The sequence below is a fragment of the Apodemus sylvaticus genome, chromosome 2 (genome assembly GCF_947179515.1).
Source record: "Apodemus sylvaticus chromosome 2, mApoSyl1.1, whole genome shotgun sequence".
Lineage (NCBI taxonomy): Eukaryota > Metazoa > Chordata > Mammalia > Rodentia > Muridae > Apodemus > Apodemus sylvaticus.
The window spans coordinates 674,317-702,247 of NC_067473.1; the positions used below are offsets into that span (position 1 = coordinate 674,317).

Consider the following 27,931-nt stretch of genomic DNA (forward strand, 5'->3'; position numbering starts at 1 on the left):
GGTATATGTCCAGGAGTGATATAGCTGGGTTCTCAGATAGTACTATGTCCAATTTTCTGAGGAACCGCCAAAGTGATTTCCAGAGTGGTTTTACTGGCTTGCAATCCCACCAGCAATGGAGGAGTGTTCCTCTTTCTCCACATCTTCTCCAGCATTTACTGTTCCCTGAGTTTTTGATCTTGGCCATTCTGACTGGTCTGAAGTGGAATCTCAGGGTTGTATTGATTTGCATTTCCCTGATGATTAAGGATGTTGAACATTTTTCTTTATGTGTTTCTCAGCCATCTGGTACTCATCAGTTGAGAATTCTTTGTTTAGCTCTGTACCCCATTTTTTAATAGGACTATTTGGTTTTCTGGAGTCTTAACTTCTTGAGTTCTTTGTATATATTAGATATTAGCCCTCTATCAGATGTAGGATTAGTAAAGATCTTTTCCCAATATATTGGTTGCCGTTTTGTCCTTTGCCTTACAGAAGCTTTGCAATTTTATGAGGTCCCATTTGTCAATTATTGATTGTAGTGGCTATTTCTGGTTGTCAACTTGACTAAATCTGGAATGAACTACAATCCAGAATTGGAAGGCTCACCTATGATCCTAATCTGGAGGGCTCAGAAATACAAGTTTCTGACCTGGATCCTGGCATGGAGATCTTGAAGCATAGTGGCTATGGATTCCAGAAGATTAAGACAAGGAGATCTCTGAGTTCAAGGTCATCTGGGATTAAAGGCACAGTGGCATTGAGCAACTGCTAGATCCTTGGACTTCCATCCATAGCTGCTCCTGACCATTTTTGGGGAGTTGGACTATAGACTGTAAGTCATCAAAAAACTTCCGTGACTATATAGAGACTACCCATACATTCTGTGACTCTAGAGAACCCTGACTAATACATTGATCTTAGAGCTATTGGTGTTCTATTCAGGAAATTTTCCCCTGTGCCCATGTGCTCCAGGTTCTTCCCCACTTTCTCTTCTATTAGATTCAGTGTATCTGGTTTTATATGGAGGTCCTTGATCCACTTGGACTTGAGCTTTTACAGGGAGATAAGAATGGATCGATTTGCATCCTTCTACATATTGACTGCCAGTCGACCCAGCACCATTTGTTGAAAATGCTGTCTTTTTTCCACTGGATAGTTTTAGCTCCTTTCCCAAAGATCAAGTGACCATGGTGTATGGGTTCATTTCTGGGTCTTCAATTCTATTCCATTAATCTTCCTGCCTGTCTCTGTACAAATACCATACACTTTTTTATCACTATTACTCTGTAGTAGAGCTTTGAGGTAAGGGATGGTGATTCCTCTAGAAGTTCTTTTATTGTTGATAATAGTTTTTGTTGTTCTGGGGTTTCTGTTATTCCAGATAAATTTGAGTTTGGAGATTCCTCAGAAAATTAGACATAGTACTATCTGTATACCCAGCTATACCACTCCTGGGCATATACCCAGAATGTGCTCCTACATGTAATAAGGACACATGCTCCACTATGTTCATAGCTGCCTAATTTATAATAGCCAGAAGCTGGAAAGATCCCAGATGTTCCTTAACAGAGGAATGGATACAGAAACTGTGGTATATATACACAGTGGAGTACTATTCAGCTGTTAAAAACAATGAATTCATGAAATTCTTAGGCAATGGAACTAGAAAGTGTCATCCTGAGCGAGGTATCCCAGTCACAAAAGAAAGCACATGGTATGCACTCACTAATAAGCGGATGCTAGTTCAAAAGCTCAAAATAAACAAGTTGCAATTCACCCAGCACAGGAAGCTCCAGAAGAATGACTTAAGTGAGGGAGCTATGGTTCCTCTGAGAAACGGAACAAAATGCTCATAGGAGCAACAAGGGAGGCAATGTGTGGAGCAGAGTCTGAAGTAAAGGCCACCCAGCAAGTGCCCTACCTGGGGATTCATCCTATAAATAGTCACCAAACCCCGACACTACGATGAGAAGCATGTACCAAAAGGAGCATGCCATGGCTGTCTCCAGAGGGGCCCTGCCAGAGTCTTACGAATTCAGAAGCAGAAACTAGCAACCAAGCTTAGACTGAGCTTGGGGTCCCCAACGGAGGATCTGGAGGGTTGTCTGGAGGAGCTGAAGGGGTATATAGCCCCATGGGAAAAACATTGACTTCGGACACCCAGACACCCAAGACTCCCAGGGACTGAATCATCAACCAAGGGGTATAAGTGGTTCCAGCCAAAAATGTGGCAGAGGAATGCCTTTTTGGGCATCAGTGGGAGGAGTGGTCTTTGGTCAGGTAAAGGCTCAATAGAGGCCACAACAAAGGGAAACAGATGGGGGGGGGAAGTTTGGGGAGAGGTGGGACTGTGTTGGGTAGAGGGGCGTATACATGGAGGCAGGGGGAGGGAGGAGGGGTAGCGAATCTTTGGGGAGGGGGCTTTTGGGAGGGGGAAATTGGGAAAGGTTTCATCATTGTCAATGTAAATGAAGAAGATACTCAATAAAAAAAAAGAAATTGCTCTTTCTAACTCTATGAATGATTGAGTTGGAATTTTGATGGGGATTGCATTAAATCTGTAGATTGCTTTAGGCAAGAAGGGCATTTTTACTGTATTAACACTGCCAATCCATGAGCATGGGAGATCTTTTCGTCTTCTGAGATCTTCAATTTCTTTCTTCAGAGACTTGAAGTTCTTGTCATACAGGTCTTTCACTTGCTTGGTTAGAGTTACACCAAGGTATTTTATATTATTTGTGACTGTTGTGAAAGGTGTCATTTTTCTAATTTCTTTCTCAGCTTCTTTATCCTTTGAGTATAGGAAGGCTACTGATTTGTTTGAGTTAATTTTATATCTAGCCACTTTGCTGAAGTTGTTTATTAGCTAGCTTTAGGCGTTCTCGGGTGGATTTTTTGGGGTCACTTAAGTATACTATCATATCGTCTGAAAATAGTGATACTTTGACTCTTCCGTTCCAATTTGAATCCCTTTGACCTCCTTTTGTTGTCTAATTGGTCTAGCTATAACTTCGAGTAATATATTGAACAGGTAGGGAGAGAGTGAGCAGCCTTGTCTAGTCCCTGAGTTCAGTAGGATTGCTTCAAGTTTCTCTCCATTTAGTTTGATGTTGGCTACTAGTTTGCTTTATATTGCTTTTACTATGTTTAGGTATGGGCCTTGAATTCCTGATCTTTCCAACACTTTTATCATGAAGGGGTGTTGGATTTTTGTCAAATGCTTTCTCAGCATCTAATGAAATGATCATGTGATTTTTTTCTTTGAGTTTGTTTATATAGTGGATTACATTGATGGATTTCCGTATATTGAACCATCCCTACATCTCTGGGATGAAGTGTACTTGATCATGGTGGATGATCATTTTGATGTGTTCTTGGATTCAGTTGGCAAGATTTTATTGAGTATCTTTGCATTGATTGATATTCATAAGGGAAATTGGTCTATAGTTCTCTTTCTTTGTTGGGTCTTTGTGTGGTTTAGGTATCAGAGTAATTGTGGATTTATAAAATCAACTGGGTAGTGTTTCATCTGTTTCTATTTTGCAGAATAGTTTAAAGAGTATTGGTATTAGGTCTTCTTTGAATGTCTGATTGAACTCTGCATTGAACCCATCTGGTCCTGGGCTTTTTTTGGTTGGGAGACTATTAATGACTGTTTCTATTTCTTTAGGGGATATGGGATTCTTTAGATCATTTATCTGATTCTGATTTAACTTTGGTACCTGGCATCTGCCTATAAAATTGTTCATTTCATCTAGATTTTCCAGTTTTGTTGAGTATAGGCTTTTGTAGTAGGATCTGATGACTTTTTGGATTTCCTCAGTATCTGTTATATCACCCTTTTCATTTCTGATTTTGCTGATTTGGATACTGTCTCTGTGCCCTCTGGTTAGTTTGTCTAAGGGTTTATCTATTTTGTTGGTTTTTTTCAAAGAACTAGCTCCTGGTTTGGTTGATTCGTTGTATAGTTCTTTTTGTTTCTACTTGGTTGATTTCAGCCCTGAGTTTGATTATTTCCTGCCCTCTACTCCTCTTGGGTGTATTTGCTTCTTTTTGTTCTAGAGCCTTCAGCTGTGCTGTTAAACTGTTAATGTATGCTCTTTTTAGTTTCTTTTTGGAGGCACTCAGAGCTATGAGTTTTCGCTTTCATTGTGTCCCATAAGTTTGGGTATGTTGTACCTTTGTTTTCATTAAATTCTAAAAAGTGTTTAATTCTTTCTTTCTTTCTTTCTTTCTTTCTTTCTTTCTTTCTTTCTTTCTTTCTTTCTTTCTTTCTTTCTTTCTTTCTTTCTTTCTTTCTTTCTTCCTTCCTTCCTTCCTTCCTTCCTTCCTTCCTTCCTTCCTTCCTTCCCTCCTTCCTTCCCTTCCTTCCTTCCCTCCTTCCTTCCCTTCCTTCCTTCCTTCCTTCCCTTCCTTCCTTCCCTTCCTTCCTTCCCTTCCTTCCTTCCTTCCTTTCCTTCCTTCCTTCTTTCCTTCCTTCTTTCCTTCCTTCTTTCCTTCCTTCTTTCCTTTCTTTTTCTTTCTTTCTTTCTTTCTTTCTTTCTTTCTTTCTTTCTTTCTTTCTTTCTTTCTTTCTTTCTTTCTTTCTTTCTTTCTTTCTTTCTTTCTTTCTTTCTTTCTTTCTTTCTTTCTTTCTTTCTTTCTTTCTTTCTTTCTTTCTTTCTTTCTTTCTTTCTTTTTGTGTGTGTTTTTTTGAGACAGGGTTTCTCTGTGTAGCCCTGGCTGTCCTGGAACTCAGTCTGTAGACCAGGCTGGCCTCGAACTCAGAAATCCACCTGCCTCTGCCTCCCAAGTGCTGGGATTAAAGGCATGTGCCACCACCACTGCCTGGAAATTTCTTTCTTTATTTCTTCCTTGACCAAGTTATCGTTGAGTAGAGTGTTGTTCAGCTTCCATGTGTATGTGGGCTTTCTGTTGTTTTTGTTGTTATTGAAGACCAGCCTTAGTCCCTGGAGATCTGATTGGGTACATGGAATTATTTCAGTCTTCTTATATCTGCTAAGGTCTGTTTTGTGAGTGAGTATAGTCAGTTTTGGAAAAGGTACTGTGAGGTGCTGAGAAGAAGGCATGTTCTGTTTTAGGATAAAATGTTCTATAGTTATCTGTTAAATCCATTTGGTTCATAACTTCTGTTAGTTTCCTATTTCTCTGTTTAGTTTGTGTTTCCCTGATCTGTTCATTGATAAGAGTAGGGTATTGAAGTCACCCACTATTACTGTGTGGGGTGCAATGTGTACTTTGAGCTTACTGAAGTTTCTTTTATAAATGTGGTTGCCCTTGAATTTGGAGTATATGTGTTCAGAATTGAGACGTCATCTTGGTAGATTTTTCCTTTGATGAGTGTGAAGTGTCCTTCCTTATCTTTTGTGATTACTTTAGGTTGAAAGTCGATTTTATTCAATATTAAGTTGGCTACACCATCTTGTTTCTTGGGACCATTTGCTTGGAAAATTGTTTTCCAGCCTTTTACTCTGAGGCAGTGTCTGTCTTTGTGCCTGAGGTGGGTTTCCTATATGCAGCAAAATATTGGGTCCTGCTTATGTATCCAGTCTGTCTTTATCTATATCTTTTTATTGGACATTTGAGTCCATTGATATTAAGAGATATTAAGGAGAAGTGATTGTTGCTTCTTGTTACTTTCGTTATTAGAGGTAGAGTTATGTTTGTGTGGCTCTCTTCTTTTTGGTTTGTTAAAAGAAGATTAATTTCTTGCTTTTTCTAGAGTGTAGTTTCCCTCCTTTTGTTTGTTTTTTCCATTAATTATTCTTTGTAGTGCTGGATTCTTTGTAGTGTGTAAACATATTGTGTAAATTTGTTTTTGTCATGAAATACCTTGGTTTCTCCCTCTATGATAATTGAGAGTTTTGCTGGATATAGCAGTCTGGGTTGGCATTTGTGTTCCCTTAGGGTCTGTATGGCATCTATCCAGGATCTTCTGGCTTTCATAGTCTCTGGCAAGAAGTCTGGTATAATTCTGATATGTTTGCCTTTATATGTTACTTGACCATTTTCCCTTACTGCTTTTAATATTCTTTCTTTGTTTAGTGCATTTGGTGTTTTAATTATTATGTGACAGGAAGAATTTCTTTTCTGGTCAAATCTATTTGGAGTTCTGTAGGCTTCTTGTATGTTTGTGAGCATCTCTTTCTTTAGTTTAGGGACGTTTTCTTCTATAATTTTGTTGAAGACATTTGCTGGCCCTTTAAGTTGGAAATCTTCACTCTCTTCTATACCTATAATCCTAAGGTTTGGTCTTCTCATTGTGTTCTGGATTTCCTGGATGCTTTGGGTTAGGAGCTTTTTGCATTTTGCTATCTTGTGTATTCTGTTGTTGATGCTTGCATCCATGACTCCTGACTTCTTTCCTAGGTTTTCTATATCCAGAGCTGTTTCCCTTTGTGAGTTCTTTGTTTCTACCTCCATTTTTAGATCCTGGATGGTTTTGTTCAATTCCTTCACCTGTTTGTGCTTTCCTATAATTCTTTAATGGCTTCTACCTGTTTTCCTGTGTTCTCCTGTATTTCTTTAAGGGAGTTATTTATGTTCTTGAAGCCCTCTATCAGCATCATGAGCTGTGATTTTAAATCCAAATCTTGCTTTTCCGGTGTGTTGAGGTATCCAGGACTTGCTGTTGTGGGAGAATTGGTAATGTTCCTATGTTTACCTTTTTCCATCTGATTATCTCTGGTGTTAGTTGGTCTGTCCTGCTGTTTCTGGCTGGCACTTGTCCCTCCTGTGGGCCTGCAAGCCTGTCTCAGCACCACTGGGTGACTGGCTCTCCCCTGGTCCAGAGTGCTGTGGCCTTGCCCAGTTTCTGGGTGCAGGTAGGGCCTGCAAGGACCCTGTCCCAGCTGCTCTGGCACTCCTGTGTTCCCTGCGCTCCTGGCTGTACCCACCTGCTTAGTCACTGGAGAGAAGATGGCGGCCTCGCCTCTACACCTGCAGAGCAGTTCTCCCCTGGCAGGGTCGGTGCATAGACGCCTGTGGTGCTGCCCAGCTCCTGGGTGCAGTTGGAGCCCGGATGGCCCCTGTCCCGGATATTCTGGCGCTCTTGTGTTCCCTGCGCTCCTGTCTATCCCCGCCTGCTCAGTTGCTAGAGAGAAGATGGTGGTCTCACCTCTAAACCCAGTATTAAATCACTCCCTGCAGAGCATTTCTCCTCTGGCAGGATCTGTGTACAGACAGATGTGATGCAGCCCAGCTCCTGGGTGCAGGAGGAGTCCTGATGGATCCTGTCCCAGCTGGTAGAGAAGATGGCCTCTCTGCTCGTTTTAGTACATGATGAAACATCATAGGTATTTCTTCCTTTTGGGTTACATCATTTAAAATAAAGTACTCTGGTGGCTCTTTTTCTTTGTGAGAGACAGGGCCACATATAGGCTAGGTTAGCCTTGAACTCTCATTGTATTACTGAAGACGAATTTGAACTCTTTGTCCTCCTACTTCCATTTCTCTTATATTTTATGGTTGTGCGCCTAGCCTTTTACTGTGACATTTCTATGTATTCATATATCCTCATTTGATTCCTTCTCCCTTTTGCTCTCCTCTTCTTATATACCTCGTGATCCTTTTACCCTTCCTTTTGTATTCCCCCTTCTACTTTCAGGTCTTTAGTCAAATCAATTTCCACCTTGGAAAGAAAACATGTAATGCTTCTCTTTCTTTGTCTTCACTTAACCTGAGTTCTTCCTTTTCCATCCATCTCCATGCAAAACAGCTTCATCTTTTATAGGTGAATAATCCCCCACTTTGTATATGTACCGTGTTTTCTGGTTCAGTAATCTGTCAGTAGACTATTGTGTAGCAGTGACTGTAGTGACCCCCCCTGTGACTTCCAGCCATAGCTCCTACTCTGAGCTCTTTGGATCTGTAAATGAAAGATACACACATATTAGCTTATTTTTGAAATGCCTTGGCTACTCAAAGGCTAAGCAGTCCTAACCCTTCCTCAGCTAGCATACTTTTCCCTCCAGTTCTCCTGACCCAACACCTAAATCCACCTTTAACTTTGCTGCTCTGTTACTTTCTGTGAGGCCCATTGGTTTATGTTGCCCAAGACTTTCTGGGCAGCTCTTTCAGTGGCCACTTTCCCTTCCTATCTACATTTTAGATGATCTTTCCTCTGCAGCTCTAAATCTGATCTGTCTCTTGATTCTGCATCTTCTCTCTCCTGTCTCCCAGTGCACAGGAACATAGAAGTCCTGCCTCTCTCTCTTTACCCAGCCATTGGCTGTTGGCATTATTGATCCATCAAAACCCAACTGGGGACAAGGACCTTAGCGTTTGGACATACAGATTTCCAATTAAATCAAAGTATTAGAGCTAATCTCCAACACTATTGTGTCAGTAGACCATTGTGAATGTGTTTATCTGGTATGAGAAACACTGGAATGCAGATCCTGTGCAGGAGTGAGATAACTGAGCTATATATATTCTGTTTGTAGTTTTTATTTTCTGAATCTCCATTTCTATAGTGGCTGTACTGATTCATATACCTTCCAGTGTATATAAAGGTTCCTTTTTTTGTCCACATCTTCAGCAGCATTTTGGATAAGAACCATTTGGCTGAGTTTCAGAATCTTGGTTTCCATTCTCTGGTAGCTAAAATGCTGAATTAGCCATTTGTGTTTCCTTCCTTCCTTCCTTCCTTCCTTCCTTCCTTCCTTCCTTCCTTCCTTCCTTCCTTCTTCCCTCCTTCCTTCCCTCTCTCCCTTCTTCCCTCCCTCCTTCTCTCCCTCTCTCCCTCCCTCCCTTCCTTTCTTTCATGAGAAGTATCTGTTTAGATCATGTGTCATTTATTGATTGGATTATTTGTTCTTTTGCTGTTAAGGTTGGAGTTAAAATATTCTGGTTATTAATTCTCTTTCAGATTAAAAATTTTCTCTAACTCTGTGGGATAACACCCCACACTGTAATTTTGTTTGCTCCTCAGAGCATTACATTTGGTGTAATTTTGTCTGTCAGTTCTTGCTTTTATTTCTTGAGCTATTGGAGTCCTACTAGGTCCTCTAGTAGTTTCAAGTCTTAGATTAAGATCCTTGATCTATTTCTCAGTTGATGTCTGTGTAGGGTGAGAGATAGGGATCTAGTTTCAGCCATCTATATGTGGCTATTCAGTTTCCCAGTACTATTTGTATAAGATGATGCTTTTCTTCACTGTCTATTTTTGGAACATTTGTTAAGAACCATATAGCTGTAGATGCATAATTTATTTCTTGATTCATTATTCATTGCTTTACATATTTTCTTTTATTCTGCATGAATGCTGATTTTGTTAGTATGATACAGTATTGTATTTTGAAGTAAAAAATTGATTATTGTGGTATCCCCAATCAAACCTCCCCCTCCAACCCCAGTATTGTTTTTGATATTAGGGATCTTTATGACTCCAAATAATGCTCTGCTTGCTTTTTATAGTTTTATGGAAAATGTTAATAATTTGATTAGGTGCATTGGATTTGTAGTTTGCTTTGGTAGTATGCCATTTTAATAGTATTAATTCTCTCAGTCTATGAACATTGGAAGTCTTTCCACCTTCTAGTGTCTTCTTCAGGTTTTTGAGTGCTATATAGTTTTCATTGTAGATGTCTTTAATATTTTTGGTTACATTTGTTTTTACCTATTTTTTATATCTCTTACCCCTTACCTTTCCTCCTGCCAAGTCCTTCAAAATACTTTTTCTTGCTTTCTTTCATATTTATGGCCTCTTTTGTCTTTAATTGTTGTGGTGGTATAGGTCCATATATTTGAATGCTTGGTATCTAGCTGGTGGAATTGTTTGGGAAGAATTAGGAGTCTTATTGAAGCAGATATGTTACTGGGGAGTACTTCGAGGTTTCAGAAGCCCATGCTAGTCCCAGTTAGTTCTCCCTTTCCCTCTCCCCTCCCCCTCCTCCTCTCCTTCTCCTTTCCCCTCCCCTCCCCCTCCCTCTCCCTCCCCCTCCCCTGGATTTGCGGATTAAGATGTAAGCTTTCATTTACTGTTGCAGCCTTGTGCCTGAATGCTACCATGCACCCTGCCATAATGATTATAGACTCACCATCTGAAACTATAACTCCCAATAAACTGTTTCTTCTATAAGTAGCCTTATTGAAGTCATGGTTCCTCTTCACAGCAAAAGAAAACTAAGACAGAAGTTGGTACCAGGGAATGTACTAATGCTGTGATAGTACTGACTATGTTGTTTTGGGCAGAAATATATAAGACTTTGGGACTTTGGAGTAGGAAAGTAGTTGTATGCTGTCATGGACTATCATAGTAGGAGCTTAGAAGACATAATTGCTGAGAGCTATTTGGACAATTGAATCACAGCTCAAGAGATTTCATAGGAGAGCAGTTTGGGCAAGACACCACTCTTGATATTTTGGCAAAGAATGTCACTGCTTTTTTGGCCTTGTCCTAAAAATCTGCTCGAGGCTAATGGAAAAGCTTTGGGCTAATTTCATTGGTAGAGATTTCAAGACAGGCTAATATTGGCATGGTTATTAGTGATCCTCTTAAACAGGTGTGCAATGAAAAAGAGCAAGCAGTGCAAAAAGAAATACAAAACCTGTAGTTTAAGGAGAAAATAAACACCAGAAATTTAATGTTGGAGTAAAGGTTTATGGTGAGGGGCAGGAGAGATGGCTCAGTGGTTAAGAGCACTGCCTGCTCTTCTAGAGGTCCTGAGTTCAATTCCCAGCAACCACATGGTGGTTCACAATCACCTGTAATGGGATCCAGTGACCTCATCTGGTGTGTCTGAAGGCGGCTACAGTGTACTCATATACAAACATAAAATAAATAAATCTTAAAAAAAAAGATTTGTGATGAAAGAGGAGAAATGGAACAAAGAGAGTGATACCATTATTGTGAGACCTTACCCAGCTAATCCTGCAACTTGTAAAAGGGAAAGGTCTGTGGCATTATCTGTTCCTAGAAGAAGCAACAAAGGAAAGTTTATGCAAATATAATTCAAAGAGGGCCAGGTTCCATCGAAGCAGGGAACAGAACTTGGCAGCATTGGCCATGTGATTCTGAAGGATAAAGGAGTAAAGGGGTCTCACAAGAAGGGCACTGTTCTTATTTGGAAGTGTCTCTTCCCTTTTTATTTTATGGGTCTACTTTGTCTTATTTCTATATTTATTTCATATATTTTAACATAACTCCAGTTTTATCTGGGAATAAAAATTGAAACTTAGTCCCTGCACTCATGAGGCGGAGGCAGGTGGATCTCTGGGTTCGAAGCCATTCTTGCTGGTAGAACAAGTTCCACCTTAGCCAGGGCTACAGTAGAGACATATTTGTATATTTATCTATCTTTCCAATCACATAGGTGTAGAAAGTGGAACATTTGTGTATTTATCTCGCCAATCATGTGTATGTGAAGTGGAATTGTATGTATGTGGTGTGAATTGTATGTGTGTAGTATGTAGTGGAATTACATTGTATGGTGTGAATTGTATGTGTGTGGTGTGAACTGGAAACCTCTAGTTTCCTGGAAAGTGAGTTATGTCAAATGATGTTTTGCTGGGGCACACAGGTGAAAGGATGGTTTGCTAAAGCAGACACATGAACGAATGTTTTGCTGAAGGTGACAAAGCTGAAAGGATGTTTTGCTGAAGGAAACACATGATGTTTAGAAAGAATATAAACAGGACTCCATAGACAGTGGGAGCTGGAACATTGGTTCACTTTTGCTTTGCCTCTGTGTTCATTCTTCCCTGAGAGCACCCCAGGTATTGGTTCATTTTACATTGCGTTGTTGAGCTTTACTTGTGGTGACTTCATAGAGAGAAACTCACCAAAGAACTTCTCATGGAGTTCCTGCAGCCTCTTGCCACTTCCATGGTGGACTCAGGCTGGGTGACAAGCCTTGTGGTTTTTTCTAGATTGAACTGTCCTTGCTGATTTGTGTGTGGTGTCTACTGAGTGTACTGGTCTGCAGCTGCTGTTTGGTATTTGGTGTTTGCTAGTGTACTGGACTGAGAACAACAAAGATTGGACTTGCCCTGTCCTCCCAAAGAACAGGTCCACTTGCCCCCATATCCTAATAACCTGTCTTTTCCATTACCTCTGGTGGGTGGGGCTAGAGAGAGGTTAACCCTTATTAAAGTAGGCTGAGAAAAAGTTTAGCCTGCATTGGTGCATTGCATCATGGAGTTCACTGTTTGAGTTAGAATAGCTGGCTAGTAAACCCCCAGGATTGGCTTGTCTCAGCTTCCCGTGCACCGATGTATGTTAGAGATGTATGTTGCTGAGCCTTGCTTTTATATGTGTTCTGGGGATCTGAGCTTACGTTCTCATGTTTGTATAGCAGCATTACTCACTGAGCCATCTCCTCAGCCTATTTTATCTTTCTATATTTCTTAAATTAACTATTTATTCTTTGTGTCTTTTAGTGATCTAGATTTTAACATTTCCTTGTCATTGGGTAGTTTCAAAGAAGTATGACTTAAAATTGTTTAATTGGTGGTTAGTATGTCTTTATATTTTGGATTAATGATATTAACATAAATCTGGTACAGACGATGAGCCTTTCAGGAATAGGCCTTAGCTCTCAGGGTGGGTAGAGATGTTTCTGATCCAACTTGGCAACTTTCATTTTTAGATCTTCAATGAAAAGCTAAATAGTAAAATTTTATTATAATGCACCACCTTGAATCTAAGTTCAGTGTTATACTTGGAATTTAAGATTGTTAAATTTTTTTATTTTATTTTATTTTATTTTTTGCCAGGAACCCCCCCCCCCAAAGAACACCAAGTATCAATTCTTTTTTTTTATTCGATATAATTTATTTACATTTCAAATGATTTCCCCTTTTCTAGCCCCCCCCACTCCCCGAAAGTCCCGTAAACCCCCTTCTCTTCCCCTGTCCTCCCACCCACCCCTTCCCACTTCCCGGTTCTGGTTTTGCTGAATACTGTTTCACTGAGTCTTTCCAGAACCAGGGGCCACTCCTCCTTTCTTCTTGTACCTCATTTGATGTGTGGATTGTTTTGGGTATTCCAGTTTTCTAGGTTAATATCCACTTATTAGTGAGTGCATACCATGATTCACCTTTTGAGTCTGAGTTACCTCACTTAGTATGATATTCTCTAGCTCCATCCATTTGCCTAAGAATTTCATGAATTCATTGTTTCTAATGGCTGAATAGTACTCCATTGTGTAGATATACCACATTTTTTGCATCCACTCTTCTGTTGAGGGATACCTGGGTTCTTTCCAGCATCTGGCAATTACAAATAGGGCTGCTATGAACATAGTAGAACATGTATCCTTATTACATGGTGGGGAGTCTTCTGGGTATATGCCCAGGAGTGGTATAGCAGGATCTTCTGGAAGTAAGGTGCCCAGTTTTCGGAGGAACCGCCAGACTGATTTCCAGAGTGGTTGTACCAATTTGCAACCCCACCAGCAGTGGAGGAGTGTTCCTCTTTCTCCACACCTCTCCAACACCTGCTGTCTCCTGAATTTTTAATCTTAGCCATTCTGACTGGTGTAAGATGACCTCAAGCAATACTACAGAGCAATAGTATTAAAAACTGCATGGTATTGGTACAGTGACAGGCAGGAGGATCAATGGAACAGGATTGAAGATCCAGAAATGAACCCACACACCTATGGCCACTTGATCCTCGACAAAGAGGCTGAAAACATCCAATGGAAAAAAGATAGCCTTTTCAACAAATGGTGCTGGTTCAACTGGAGGTCAGCATGCAGAAGAATGCGAATTGATCCATCCTTGTCTCCTTGTACTAAGCTCAAATCCAAATGGATCAAGGACCTCCACATAAAGCCAGACACTCTGAAGCTAATAGAAAAGAAACTGGGGAAGACCCTTGAGGACATCGGTACAGGGAGAAAGTTTCTGAACAGAACACCAATAGCGTATGCTCTAAGAGCAAGAATTGACAAATGGGACCTCATAAAATTACAAAGTTTCTGTAAGGCAAAGGACACCATCAAGAGGACAAATCGGCAACCAACAAATTGGGAAAAGATCTTCACCAATCCTACATCAGATAGAGGGCTAATATCCAATATATATAAAGAACTCAAGAAGTTAGACTCCAGAAAACCAAACAACCCTATTAAAAAATGGGGTACAGAGTTAAACAAAGAATTCTCGCCTGAAGAACTTCGGATGGCGGAGAAGCATCTTAAAAAATGCTCAACTTCATTAGTCATTAGGGAAATGCAAATCAAGATTGTTAAATTTTAACAGTACATATTAAATTCAAGTCACTGGGAACTAGGTCCCTCAGTTCAAATCAGGAATAAAAGCATGTGGCTCCAAGGGCTCGGATTGCCTTCTCCACAGGCTGGATGCCACTGAGAAGTGCTGTGGGGTTCTCTGGCGGGGGAGGGGGGGCAGCATGACTCTTCTTTTCTGGCAGTAAAGGGAAGCTCACTGTCCTCAGAGCTCACCCATCTACTCCTGTCAGCTGTGTCTCACAGTTAGTGGTGAGCTGCTGGAACACTTTATTTAGCTTAGGGGATTTGTTGTTGTTGTTGTTCCTGGGATGCTGGGCGATTAGAAGCCACCATTGTAGCTTGCATTCAGTTCACTTGTCTGTAAGGCCCTCACTGAGGAAAAGATGTGTTCATGTCGAGGAGAACCAGTGTGCAGTCCACCTTGGGAAATCACACTGTAGTCACTTCTTTGGTTTCTGTCCCAGTCTCTTATAGATAGATGTATTTTTATATTTATGAACAGTAGCTTTTATTCCATTTGAATAGCACTTATATTTTTATAATTTGTAGCCTCGCCTGTACTCCTATATGGCTTCCCCTTGGTTTCCTTCTTTGCATTCTGGCTCCTCGGGCCTTTGGTTTATTAACTTTCATTATTTATCATCTACTGCTGTATCCTGAGATTTCTGAAATTTCTATTTTTCATGTTTAAATGTCATTTAAAACAAATCCCCTAAGCTAATAAAGTGTTCCAGCAGCTCACCACTAACGGTGAGACACAGCTGACAGGAGTAGATGGGTGAGCTCTGAGGACAGTGAGCTTCCCTTTACTGCCAGAAATATCATTGTCCTAAACATCTTTGCTGAAGACTTCTATTCTTATTTTGGGGGAGTGTTGAAGATCTCTTTTAGTTTAATTTTTTTATTTGTTTAATTTATTTTAGTTTAATTTTTTTATTTTATTTATTTTTTATTTGATAATTTTATACATGTATACAATGCATTTTGATCCTGTTCATCCTCCACTTGTCTCCTAACTTCTCCCAGATTGATTTCTGACCTGCTTCCAACTTTATTTCCCTCCCTTCTTCCTTTCCATTCCCTACTTTTCTTCCTTCCTTTTTTATTTCTTCCTCAGCAAATCCAGTTTTTGCCACCCATATACTTCTGAGTAAGGAGCCATTCACTGGGCTATGGTTTACCTACCCTCTACCAGTGGCATACCCTTAATGAAAACTGACCATCCCTCCCTCTGAAGACTTCAGTCATCAGTAGTTACTCAGCTAAAGAGAGAGGCTTGTGAGGCCCTCCCTATTCTGTGCTGGAATCTAGTTGACTGACTTGATCTTATGCAGCTCTTGTTCAGGCAGCCAAAATGGCTATGAGTTCATGAATGCAGTGACCTACCATTATTCAGAAGACACTGTTTTGCTTTGGTCCTCCCCAATTATTTGGTTTTATTCAGTTTTTCTTTGTTTCTTTGTTTCTTTGTTTCTTTGTTTCTTTGTTTCTTTGTTTCTTTGTTTCTTTGTTTCTTTGTTTCCTTCCTTCCTTCCTTCCTTCCTTCCTTCCTTCCTTCCTTCCTTCCTTCCTTCCTTCCTTCCTTTCTTCCTTTCTTTTTTTCCCTGTTTTTTTGGATTTGGTTTTTTCGAGACAGGGTTTCTCTTTATAGCCCTGGCTGTCCTGGAACTCACTCTGTAGACCAGGCTGGCTCAGAAATCTGCCTGCCTCTGCCTCCTAGAGTTCTGGGATTACAGGTGTGTGCCACCACCACCTGGCTTTTTATTCAGTTTCTTCTTCCACCAGAACATTCATTCTTCTAGGCCTTGGTTCCTTCGCAGCAGCCAGGTGTCTGATCTTGCTTCTGCTCTTCTGTCCTTCAGCCTGAGCTTGTCTTCACTTGTCTTCCCATCTTCATGGGTCTTTCGTACGTTGCCTTGCATTCTCATAAGCCTGTGGTCAGGGACTACCTGAGCCCGGTGGTTAAACCTGGTGAAGTGACAGAGCCTGTGAAGAACTTGTGGAAGGAGACTGGAAGGGTGTCCAGCTCCTGAGTCAGAGCACAGCTGATACAGACTGAGAAAGAGGGAAGCTGCCAGAGAAGGAAGGGCTCTGCTGATAGAGGTTGCTACATCGAGGTTTGAGGTTGAGTCATCATTCTACTGCCTGGCTCCTTTGAGCTACCTGTGGGCATGGGGTCAGAGTAGAGTAGGGGAATAATGGGAAGGCAGAAGCCTGTAGAAGTATAAACTGTCAGGATGAAGAGTTTGACTGTAGAGAATGAAAGAGAGAGTGTGGCAGGTTGGAGGGGTGCAGGAAGAGAAGGGGAGAAGTGGATTAAGGAGAAGGGAGAGCAGCTGAAGTGTCCGTGCTGTTGGGAACATCACGTAGTTGAAATTGCTTGGGGACTCAGCAGTCAAGCATCATTTTCCACATCATTGTCAGACCTCAGGGGTCAGGACTGCTAGTCTAGGTTTGCCTGGAACGTAAAGGCCATTTGATCTCATTTGTTCCTTCCTTTTATGAATTTTCTCTATTTTCATTTATTTGCTGTCTCCTTCCACTTTTCTTACAGAGTCAGAAGTCTTTCTTACTACATGTCTACCAACTCAAACTGAGAGGTCCATGCTAGAGTGCTCACTACATTTCAGCAGGTTTTTTTTTTTTTTCTCCAACAAGCGAGGCTTTATTTTTAGCATTTGGTCTTCGGTGGATATCCTGTTTCTTGACCTTCCCTGTTTACCCATTTGTTGCCCCAGCTCTGACAAAAATAAAGTACAGTGTACACATATGATCCAAATGAAAATGGGTAGACTTGGGTGGACATTTCTCAAAAGAAGATATACAAATGTATAACAGATATATGAAAATGTACCTAGCATCCTTTGTCATAGAGAAATGGAAAGGAAGATTCATCTCCTCTCTGTTGTAATGGCTGCTTCCACAGAGCAAGAGAGAAGTTCTGTTGAGGATGTGGAATAAAAAGAAGCCTTTTGTACCACTGGCACCAGAACAGCATGATGTGTCATCCAGAATGCAAAGCAGACATGCATAGTTAGTCTACATCTTCCAATCTGGATCCACGGTCAAAGGAAATGAATTGTTTATGAGAAACACTGTGCTCAGGGCTCACCATGTCAGGCTATAGAGACAGCTGATGTGTGTGCCAGTGGGGAAGAATGGATGAAGAAAATGTGATAATCCTGATGTGTCCATTCAGCCTGAAGGAGACTGTGCCATGGAGGGCATCAAGGGGTGATCTGGGGAATTCTGCCTAGTGAGCTCTACTCATAGAGAAAAACTAAACAATCCGAGCTCATAGAAGTAAAGAGTATACCAGAAAGGGGGCTGTGGGTTGGGGTGTGGCCAGTGGGTGCCAAAGTTCATAAGAGCGAGTTTAGTAGGCCTGCTGATCTAATGATGTCATGAAGAACAGTGTACTGTATGTTAAAATCCTTGAGAGTATATTTTAAGTTCTAATCAGTAGTGATAAGCCAGCTAGCTCCTTCCTCTATTAACTAGTGCAGTGGGGAGGGCATTGCCATGTGTGGAGTAGGACCTCGGGCCACATAGAGTAATCCTGTGATGTTTTTATTAGACAAAGTAAGTGGGATTTATCTTTAAGACTTTAACCACAGTTGAATAAAGAATTTCAATTTTAATTTTAAAATGTGTTACATTTACTGAACTTATTTTTTATTCCACATGCTCTGTGATGCTTCTTTTATGCTAAAGCCCCATGTGACTGAATCTGTCCGGTTGTGGTGCCAGCACCCTGCCACATACTTCTGCAGCCCTCCCACGTACGCTTTACTTTCCCGGGGGACAGCGTGGGCTTACTGATTTAGTTTTCAGAATTGTTATGGTGGTTTGGCTGTCTACACTCGAAATGACTTTGAAAAACATTTTCTCAAGTTATGAAAAGAGAAACTTTAAACTGGGCTGTCTCACCAAAATAGTATTAAGTAGAATAATTGACCAGATCACATATATTTTGTATCAAAATATTACATTTGTGACGTTTCTATAAGTTTTACTTTACAAGAGTTATAGATCCTTCATTTCCTCTAAATACCAAAGATGTATCTCTTGTTGGTTATAACAATGACAGGCAAAAATGTAAATGACCAGTTACATTTTCTTTGTTTCAGATATGTTTTCTTATTTTTGCCATTCTCTACATCATTTCCTACTTCATCATTACAAGATACAAGAGAAAATCAGGTAAGGAGAAACAGATACATCACAGCTTTTATCAGAGCTGGGTATCTGGGGTGGTATATGGGATCCACCCACACAATGCGGCCATGCTGAATATGCTGATGGCTGAAGAAAACAGTTGCCTGGACCTAAGAATACTAAAAATAACCCCCAGGGAACCTGACTACACTCAGCCACCCTCCTAGCCCATACCAGAGTCCTTGCTTATCACAACTCTCATGCCTAACTAATAGTGTTGGCTATTTAGTACCTAAGAAATTCCAGAGTTTATGACGGTGTTTAGTTCTTTGTGGCTGGTTCTAACTGAGCATCCTAGCCATCCCGGCCCCTTTCATTTTCTCACTATAGAATTGTGTTGTTTGTCCTTCCTTCCTTCCTTCCTTCCTTCCTGTCTCCCTCCCTCCCTTCTTTCAGATTTCCTTTTTCTTTTCAGAAAGATGTATTTATTTACTTATTTTTGTTTTATGTGCTTTAGTGTTTTGCCTGAGTGTGTATTTTTGTACTGTATGCACGCCTCATGTCTGCAGAGGCCAGAAGAGGGTGTTGGATCCCCAGGAACTGAAGTTAAAAATGGCCCCCATGTAATTACTGGGAATCAAGTAAGACCTCTGCAGGAGCAGCAAGTGCTCTTAAGTGCTGAGCTGTCTCTCCAGCCTCTGTTTTCCTTTTTTAAAGCAATATAAAAGTTAGAGTACCTGTAATTGTACTGTATTCAATTGTATGATATCCTGTATTATTTCATTTTATTCTGAGTTAATCAGAGACTTTTTCATATCTTTATTTTTTAATGGACTGATGAATTCACAGATTTTTGGATTAGTATTTTATATGTATTCTAGCAGATTCCTTCTGCTAATTCTCAGCTATTTTTTTTTAAACATAGCATTTTCTGTCTTTGATGTTGCACTAATGGTCAATGTTGTATGATACTTGTATTAAAGATTCCGTGTATTAAAGATACTTTGATGTATTATATCTTATCAAACTTGAGATAAATAAAAGGAATAGCTCTTGTTACAGTATGTTGCTTTAGAGCGATCACCTGGCTCTGTGACTGTTTGGAAGTGTTCCTTGGATTCTGTAATCTGCAAAAAATGTGAAGATCTGCAGATTCAAGACAGTTTTTCAGTTGTTTTAAAGACACCTGGTCACATTGCTTTATAGATTACACACATAGAAGAAAAGAGAGGGTAGGGTACAAGTGAAAAACATGAATGCATTGTTTAAGGGGAAGTTAAGGGTAATGTACAGGAAAACTAGATTTAGATGATCTTTAGGTTAATCCAATAGTCACAGGGAATGAGAAAGACGGTGGACCTTGTTGGTTGGATAGAATATTGGCTATGGATAAGGAGACAGTGGGACAGACTTGGTGATGGATTAGGTGTGGAGGCAACAGGATAAAAATTAATCATGAATGTGATTTTATGGTGCCTTTGACTGTAAAGTTATTTTGAGAAGTCTGTAATTCAGGACAGACACTGCAAAGAATGGCTAAAACACACCACTGACATTGAGGCTAGAGAGTTTCCAGAGGTCCAGAGGCTTAAGGAGAGCCTTTCAGGACACGAGACAGATGAAGAGCTGGAAGGACTGGAGGGTTTTGCAATACTTGTGTACTTACATAGTCCCTTTAACTGGTAAGTTTATGAATGAAGACAAAAGAGATGGTGTCTAGGAGGTGTGAGAGAGGACGAAGGGGTAAAAAAGGTATCCTGATGGAGTCTGCCTGCTACTTAAAAAGATACGGAAAATGTTACGTTTTTCTGTCTGTAACTTAGACAATACTTTTGAATTGTTGAGATGCTATCTAAGGTTGTTTTAGTTAAGGTTTTACTGCTGTGAACAGACACCATGACCAAGGCAACTTTTATAAGAACATTTAATTGGGGCTGACTTATAGGTTTAGAGATTTAGCCCATTATCATGTAGGTGGGAACATGGCAGCATCCAGGCAGGCATGGTGCAGGAGCTGAGAGTTCTAAATCTTCATCTGAAGGCTGCTAGGAGAATACTTCCTTCCAGGCACCTAGGATGAGAGTTTTATAGCCTATACCCACAGTGACATACCTACTACAACAGGGCTACACCTACTCCAACAGGGCCACACCTTTTAAAAGTGCCACTTCCTGGGCCAAACACACACAAACCATCACAAAGGTAGTTTAGGATGGCTTAAGAAGATCTTATCATTTCCTCTACTTATAAAAACTCAAAGAAAAGTGGATAATTTTTGTTTTATAATAGAAATGTCTGTTAGTAATTAATAGCCCAAACATGTCATTCATAGGCATCTTATCCTACACTATCTACCTGCATTTCACAATGGTTCTGTGGTTCTAAATTTTTTTCTTTTCTTTTTTTATTCGATATATTTTTTATTTACATTTCAAATGATTTCCCCTTTTCTGGCCCCCCACTCCCTGAAAGTCCCATAAGACCCCTTCCCTCCCCCTGTTCTCCCACCCACCCCTTCCCACTTCCCTGTTCTGGTTTTGCCCTATACTGCTACACTCTTTCCAGAAACAGGGGCCACTCCTCCGTTCTTCTTGTACCTCATTTGATGTGTGGATTATGTTTTAGGTATTCCAGTTTTAAATTTTATTTTCTTGAGACTAGGTATTTGTAAAATTTTAATTTACATGTATCTGTTAAACAGCATTTCTCAAAAAAAAAAATCACAACTCACTGAGTTATACACACTCTACCTGTTATAATGAAATCTATAGTTGGGTTTTTTTTGAAGCTTAACAATTGAATTTTTAAAACTTTGTATTTTTGGCATATTTTTAGATAAATTCATGAAACATTTTGTTGGAGATAAAATAGTAACACTATAAACATTTTTGCAGATGAACAAGAAGATGAGGATGCTGTAGTCAACAGGATATCGTATGTATTCTAAAATTTAATTGTTCTGTTTATAGTTTTGAAGTTAGACTCTGAAGGAAGTAACTACCTTATCACCTTTTTTTTTTTTTTTTTTTTTTTTTTTTTTTGAGACAGGGTTTCTCTGTATAGCCCTATGGCTGTCATAGAACTCACTCTGTAGACCAGGCTGGCCTTGAACTCAGAAATCCACCTGCCCCTGTCTCCCAGAATGCTGGGATTAGAGGTGTGTGCCACCACCACCGGCTACCTTATCATATTCTTAAAAAACACATGTAAATAAGTACACATGGTTAATTCAGAACTGATTGTCTCCGTAAAATGTGGTATTCAAGCTGAGTCTGGCACATGTCTGTAATGGTAAGGGGCAGTTCAAGGCTAGCCTCAGCTACTAATAAGTAAGGCCAGCCTAGGCTACATGAGACCATTCCCTTCCTCTGCTATGTGCTTATTTAAAAAAGAAAATGCCATATTTCTGGGTTTTTTTATTTTTGGATTTTTTCAAGACAGGTTTCTCTGTATAGCCCTGGCTGTCCTGGAACTCACTCTGTAGACCTGACTGGCCTTGAACTCAGAAATCTGCCTGTCTCTGCCTCCCAGAGTGCTGGGATTACAGGCATGCGCCACCACTGCCCGGCAATGAAAATGCCATATTTCATCTTCAGGGGATTTAATGAGGAACAGGGCTTAAAGGAGGAACAGTTGTTTAAGAAAGACCTAGCATAGCACAGAGGCCACCAGTTGTAGTCTCAGCCTTCTAGAGGTAGAACAGAAAGGTTGAGAGTTTGAGGACAGGTTGGGCAACGCAGAAAGCCTGAGAAAGAGGGTAAACACTCAAGATGTACTGGCTGGTTTTGTGTCTACTTGACATGAGCTGGACTTACCATAGAGAAAGGAGTCCCCCTGAGGAAATGCCTCCATGAGATCCAGCTGTAAGGCATTTTCTCAATTACTGATGAAGGGTGGGAGGGCCCATTGTGGGTGGTGCCATCCCTGGGTAGTCCTGGGTTCTATGAGAAAGCAGGTTGAGCAGGTCAGGGGAAGAAAGCCAGTAAGCAGCACCCCTCCATGTGTCAGCTCCTGCCCTGTGTGAGTTCCTGTCCTGACTTCCTTTGGTGATGAACAGCAGTGCGAAAGTATAAGCTGAGCAAACCCTTTCCTCCCCAACGTGCTTCTTGGTCAGGATGTTTTGTGCAGGAATGGAAACCCTGACTAAGATACAAGCTGTCAGCTGTTTGCAAACTCTCTGAACAGTGAGCAGATAGACTTTCTGGTTAGAATAACACATTTGCTCAATTGCCTTATAGGTTCCTTATTTGTGAGGGGAGATATGATAGAAATGGACTTCAATTTTTGATGTATCAAACTGAATAGCAGTTAAGTTCTTTCTATTAGATTTTCCTTATTAAAATGTGAAACCTGGGGCCGGAGAGATGACTGGCTGCTCTTGCAGAGGATCTGGGTTTGGTTCCCACCATCAGCATGGTGGCTCACAACCCCCCCAACTCCAGTTTCAGAGAATCTGGCAGGGTGGCAAGGTTTCCATGAGAGTGCCAATGTCACCAAAGGTAAATAGAGCCACAGGGAGGGCCTACGAGGAGTGTTGGGAGCTGAGTTGGGGAAGGAGGTGTCTGAGTGTCAGGGCAGTTCAGTCCAGAATGGGAAATTACCCAGACAAGAAGATATGTGTCTGTATAGAGCAGGGTTCATTATGGGAGGGAATTGGTGCCTTGTAATGGTGGAGAGACTTAAGGTCAAGTGAACCAAAAGTTACATGGAAAAAAACCATGTCTGTAATGGTAAGGGGCAGTTCAAGGCTAGCCTCAGCTACTAATAAGTAAGGCCAGCCTAGGCTACGAGACCATTCCCTTCCTCTGCTATGTGCTTATTTAAAAAAGAAAATGCCATATTTCTGTTTTGTTCTCTGTGTAGCCCTGGCTATCCTGGAACTCACTCTGTAGACCAGGCTGGCCTCGAACTCAGAAATCCCCCTGCCTCTGTCTCCCAGAGTGCTGGGATTACAGGCGTGCGCCACCACTGCCCGGCTTGAGGCAACTCTTATAAGGACATTTATTATTTTTTAATTGGATATTTTATTTATTTACATTTCAAATGTTATCCCCTTTCCCAGTTTCCCCTCTGCAAACACCCTATTCCATCCACCCTTACCCTGCTTCTATGAGGGTGCCTTTCCCTCACGCCCCAACTACATCTACCTCCCTGTCCTAGCATTCTTCTTCACTGGGGCATTAAGCCTTCACTGGACCAAGGACTTCCCCTCCCATTGATGCCAGATAAGGCCCCTTCAGCTTCTTCAGAAGGACAACATTTAACTGGGGCTGATTTACAGGTTCAGAGGTTCAGTCCATTATCATCAAGGCAGGAGGATGGCAGCATCTAGGCAGGCACAGTGCAGAAGGAGCTGAGAGTTGTACATCTTGTTCCAAAGGCAAAAAGGGGAAGGGACAAGGGTTTTCAAGCCCACACCCACAGTGACATGCTTCCAACAAAGCTACACCTCCTCTAACAAGGCACACCTGCCACTAGTGACATTCTCTGGGCCAAGCATATTCAAATAACCGGTATATATCCTGACGATCTCTCTCAGTAGTAGGGACTCCTTATAATGCTCAGGCAGTGTTTAAATAGAATTTTCTACTAAGCCAGACTCATAAAGACTATACTAAGTCAGGACTCATAAAGACTAATAGAAGGACTAGATAGGGAAAGGCTCAGCTCAATTTTGTATTTTACTTGTATAGAATTTAAGAAAGTAAGAATTATTGGGATATTTTAAGGGAAACAATCTTTTGAAGGTTTTTCTTACCAAATTGGGGACAATTTAAACATCAAAGTAAGTAATTATTGTAATGTATTTGAAACTACTGCATTTAGTAGTACAATTTTGAGTCCATCCTGATAGAAACCAGTAGACGAATAGATTGGAAATTTGACAAAAATAGGGTTCTCTTGTAATTTCAATCTCATTTTCCTATAAAATATTAACTGAGAGTAAGAGTATCTTAAGAGTAGAACATCGTGGTAGTCGCAGCCTTGACCTGGGGCCAAGAACACAGGGTCAGTAGAGTCAGCAATCCCAAGTCACCTGTGGCTTGCTGAGAAAAATCACAGAGTTTCATCTTGTGGTATTCCTGCCTTGTGGACATCAAACTACACTGGTCTAAGACTGGATTCCTCATCCCACATGCAGCCTGCCTTCTGTAGATCACGAGACACCAGCCTCTCTCTTTATGCACTTGGCCTTTCAGCTACCTTTGCTTCCTCTCCAGCTCTGTCAGGAGTTGTGTTGTTCTGTGTTCAGTCTGACTTGTCTGACCATTGTCACCGTGCTTTTCCTTGCTCATTGTATTTTCTGCAGTGCCTACCACCTTTAATATGCATTTACCTAGTAAATATTTGATGTTTATTGTCTGATGCTCTCATAACATTAAGTGATGCTTAGAAGCCCTGTGAGGGCAAAAAAGGATGTCTTATTTACTGTTCAAACATGCCAAGTATAGTGCTGGATCAGAATCAAGTGTTTGTAAATATCTGTTTAGTGACTGAGGATCACCAAGAGATTTACTGGATCAGTCTGCGGTATGTGCACTAGCAGAAGCCCCTTCAGGTGGTTGCTTGTGGGTGATCCTGATGATCATACATTCCGATGCTCCCATGGTTAAGAACCGCTGATCAGAGTGAGTGCTTGAGGGCTGAATTCACAAAGCATGCTTTTTATTGATTAGCCAGATAAAGACTGTGACAGTTACTTTTCTCATCACTGACAAAACACCAGTCAGGAGCAAAGGTTTATTTTTATACAGCCTCACAGTCCACAGTGTTGGCAGTGTATGTTAGTGTTTTGTTACTTGCAGATGGACCAGCCCAGTGTAGAGGCTGGATCAGAGGTGGACGGAACCCAGTGACATATTTTTGCCAGCTAGGCTGCGTGCTTCATGGAAGCAGAGCAGTTCTCAAGTGGTGCCACAAATGAGGCTGTGTCTGCAAAACAGAAGCATGTGGCCACATTTCAGATCAAACAAAACATTTAAGATGACAGTAGGAGCATTTCAATGTGCAGTTAGGAGGGAGGGAATGCTGGAGAAAGGGTTCGAGAATTTCAAGAAGGAAGTGCTTATCCATTTGAAATACCCAAGGTCCAGCATTTGAGGTCCTGCTTCTTGTTTTCTACCTGGAAGTGTGTAGCAGGTTTGCTGAAGGTGATTTCACCGCATTTGTCACCACTCCGTGAAAGCTACTGTGATCTAGAGATTATGGCTTTTTGAGGTATAGGTGACATTTAGCATTCAAGAGAAGTTTGTATACCCTTAAGGAGATGGTCATAAATGTCACATAGTCAAGAAAATGTTTTTGTTGTATTACTACCATAATCACAAAAGGTACAATATCTACAAAGATAATATTTTACTACTCTGTTTTAGAAGATGACATTTCTGAAACGGTGTGTTTTATGGTTGTATTAGCTCAGGGCCTTATTTTAAGGATGATTTGTTAGTTGAGGAGCTCTCTGTGGGCAGCAGAAGTGGTTTTCTGCTCTCTGGGTAGGTCTGTCACAGTAACAGAGTGGAGTGGAGGCTCCAATAGCTGTTGAAAAGCAGCATTATGGTAATGATGACCATATATGCTGGATTTTCTGGACCACTTGTGGCTTGCTGATTTATCCCTTTGTCTCATAAGTGAACTCCTTTTGTTAGGTCATGGGTTCCAGTATTGGATTTGGAAGTAATGTTTCCTGGTGTGTGGTCAGAGTATTATGGGAGCTAAGAGGAAAGATGAGCTGATTCTACTAAGAGGAATAAGAAGGTCGGAGTTGAGGGATACATGACAGGCAAGTGGCATTTGAGATCTGTCTTGCTATTTAGACACATTTGCTTTGTGCACTGTTGTAAGGACACTGTAGAGTTAGAGAACAGTTTGTGGGCAGAGGCCTGGAACTCATAAGAGGGTTAGGAAGCAGGTGTGTGTGTGTGTAAATGTAAGATGAAACATGTCCTATTGAGGGGCCTAGTGTGTTGGGATTGCTGTGCAGGCCTTGGGATGGTGAGTATTTGGATTTGACTTTGGTTTTGACATTGGCAAAGGCGATGCTTATCAGGGTCCTCTCTAGGCTGCAGTTGGCCAACCTGCTGAGCCACTATTTAATACTTTCCCAGGACACCTGCTTTTCATTCTATTGGATCAATTCATGTTTCTGTGACTGAGCTGAATTTTGTTTGGAGTGTTCCATCGGCCTACATTAAAATGTTGTTTTCTTAATTAACTGAACCCAGGGCTTTCCAGGGTACTTTTGGCTGTGTAGGTATGCACTTCTGCTGTGTGGCACAGAATGGCATTAAATGCAGGGTTACTTGATTAAATGCATGCTAGGACATTTACTATGACTTAAACTTCTTCTTACCTTTATTTTCACATTCTTTCAATATTAACTTCAACATGATTGATACTCAAGTTTTATTTTTAATGCAAATTAAGTTTCCTTTGCCATTACTGCTGCTGTCTCCGCTGCCTGCCTGCCTTCTTTCTTCCTCCGTCCCCCTCCTCCTCCTCCCTTCCCCTTCCTTCCCCTTCTTCTCTTCTTCCCCTCCCCTCCCCTCCTCTTCTCTTTTCATTCTTTCTTCCTTTCCCTTTCTATATTCCCTTTCTCTCTCTCTTCCCTCCCTCATCTTTCTTACTATGTTGCCCTGGCTGGCCTGGCACTCTATGTAGACTAGGCTGTCCTTGGACTCAACAGAAATCTACCTTCTTTTGCCTTGTTATTTACTTTTTTAAAAAATCCTTTTCAGAATTAGGTGTGTGTTATAAAAGAATTTTAAACTTTTCAGAAATGTATAACTGAGAAATGAAAGTCCCTCATGATTGTAGTCTCTGTCCCGTGGGTTGTTATAAATGATGATAGATTTTGAAATAATATATTTCTTGAAAATATATAAGCATTTTTTAGTGTGAATAGAGAGTCTGCTTTGTATTTATTGTCAGTATTTTTCTTGAGTTTGTTTTGTTGACTTAATAAATAAAGGTCCTTTTTAGCCTTGTTTAATGAGATTATCAGGGGCTGATGAGATGGTTCAGTGTGTCAAGGCACTTGCTGTATGAGCTTGGAGACCTGAGTTCAATACTGGAGTCTTATGAAAAGATAGGAGAAAACAGACTCCACGTAGTTGTCCTCTGTCCTTACATGTATGCCATAGCACCCCACTCCACTGGCTTCCTACACAGGCATGCGTGCACACACGCCTGTATATACCCACCAATAGTAATGAGAATTCTTAGAACTGTGTAACACTCTCTTATGTATATAGATCTTTTAGGGCCACTTTTTAGGGATTTCACCTGGTTGTGAAAGATCTGGTTTCCAGATCTTCCACATGTCATTTGTACATATCTGTGATGGGATTCGTATGTAAGACTCTGGCTGGTGTTTTCATGTTCACTACTTTGCAGACCCCAGTAATGCTGCCTCTTGTCTTTTGCAGGTTGTTTCTGAGCACCTTCACTCTAGCGGTTTCAGCTGGTGCGGTTTTGCTTTTACCCTTCTCAATCATCAGCAATGAGGTCCTGCTCGCTTTTCCTCAGAACTACTATATTCAGTGGCTGAATGGCTCCTTGATCCACGGTTAGTGTGTATTACTTAACGGTTGTTT

General features: G+C 40.9%; 1 protein-coding gene across 6 annotated transcripts in view; it reads left to right on the forward strand.

Annotated features, from left to right (window-relative positions):
- Lmbr1 (limb development membrane protein 1) overlaps positions 1-27,931 on the forward strand; it is a 156,152-nt gene that overhangs the window by 12,383 nt on the left and 115,838 nt on the right. For 4 of the 6 annotated variants that reach the window (XM_052172947.1, XM_052172951.1, XM_052172948.1 and 1 more), the window contains exons 2-4: positions 18,311-18,383; positions 21,233-21,272; positions 27,764-27,903. In XM_052172947.1, coding sequence (XP_052028907.1) covers positions 18,311-18,383; positions 21,233-21,272; positions 27,764-27,903 — 253 coding nt within the window. The remainder of the gene's footprint in view (positions 1-18,310; positions 18,384-21,232; positions 21,273-27,763; positions 27,904-27,931) is intronic. The other 2 variants (XM_052172950.1, XM_052172956.1) reach the window with 2 other exon arrangements.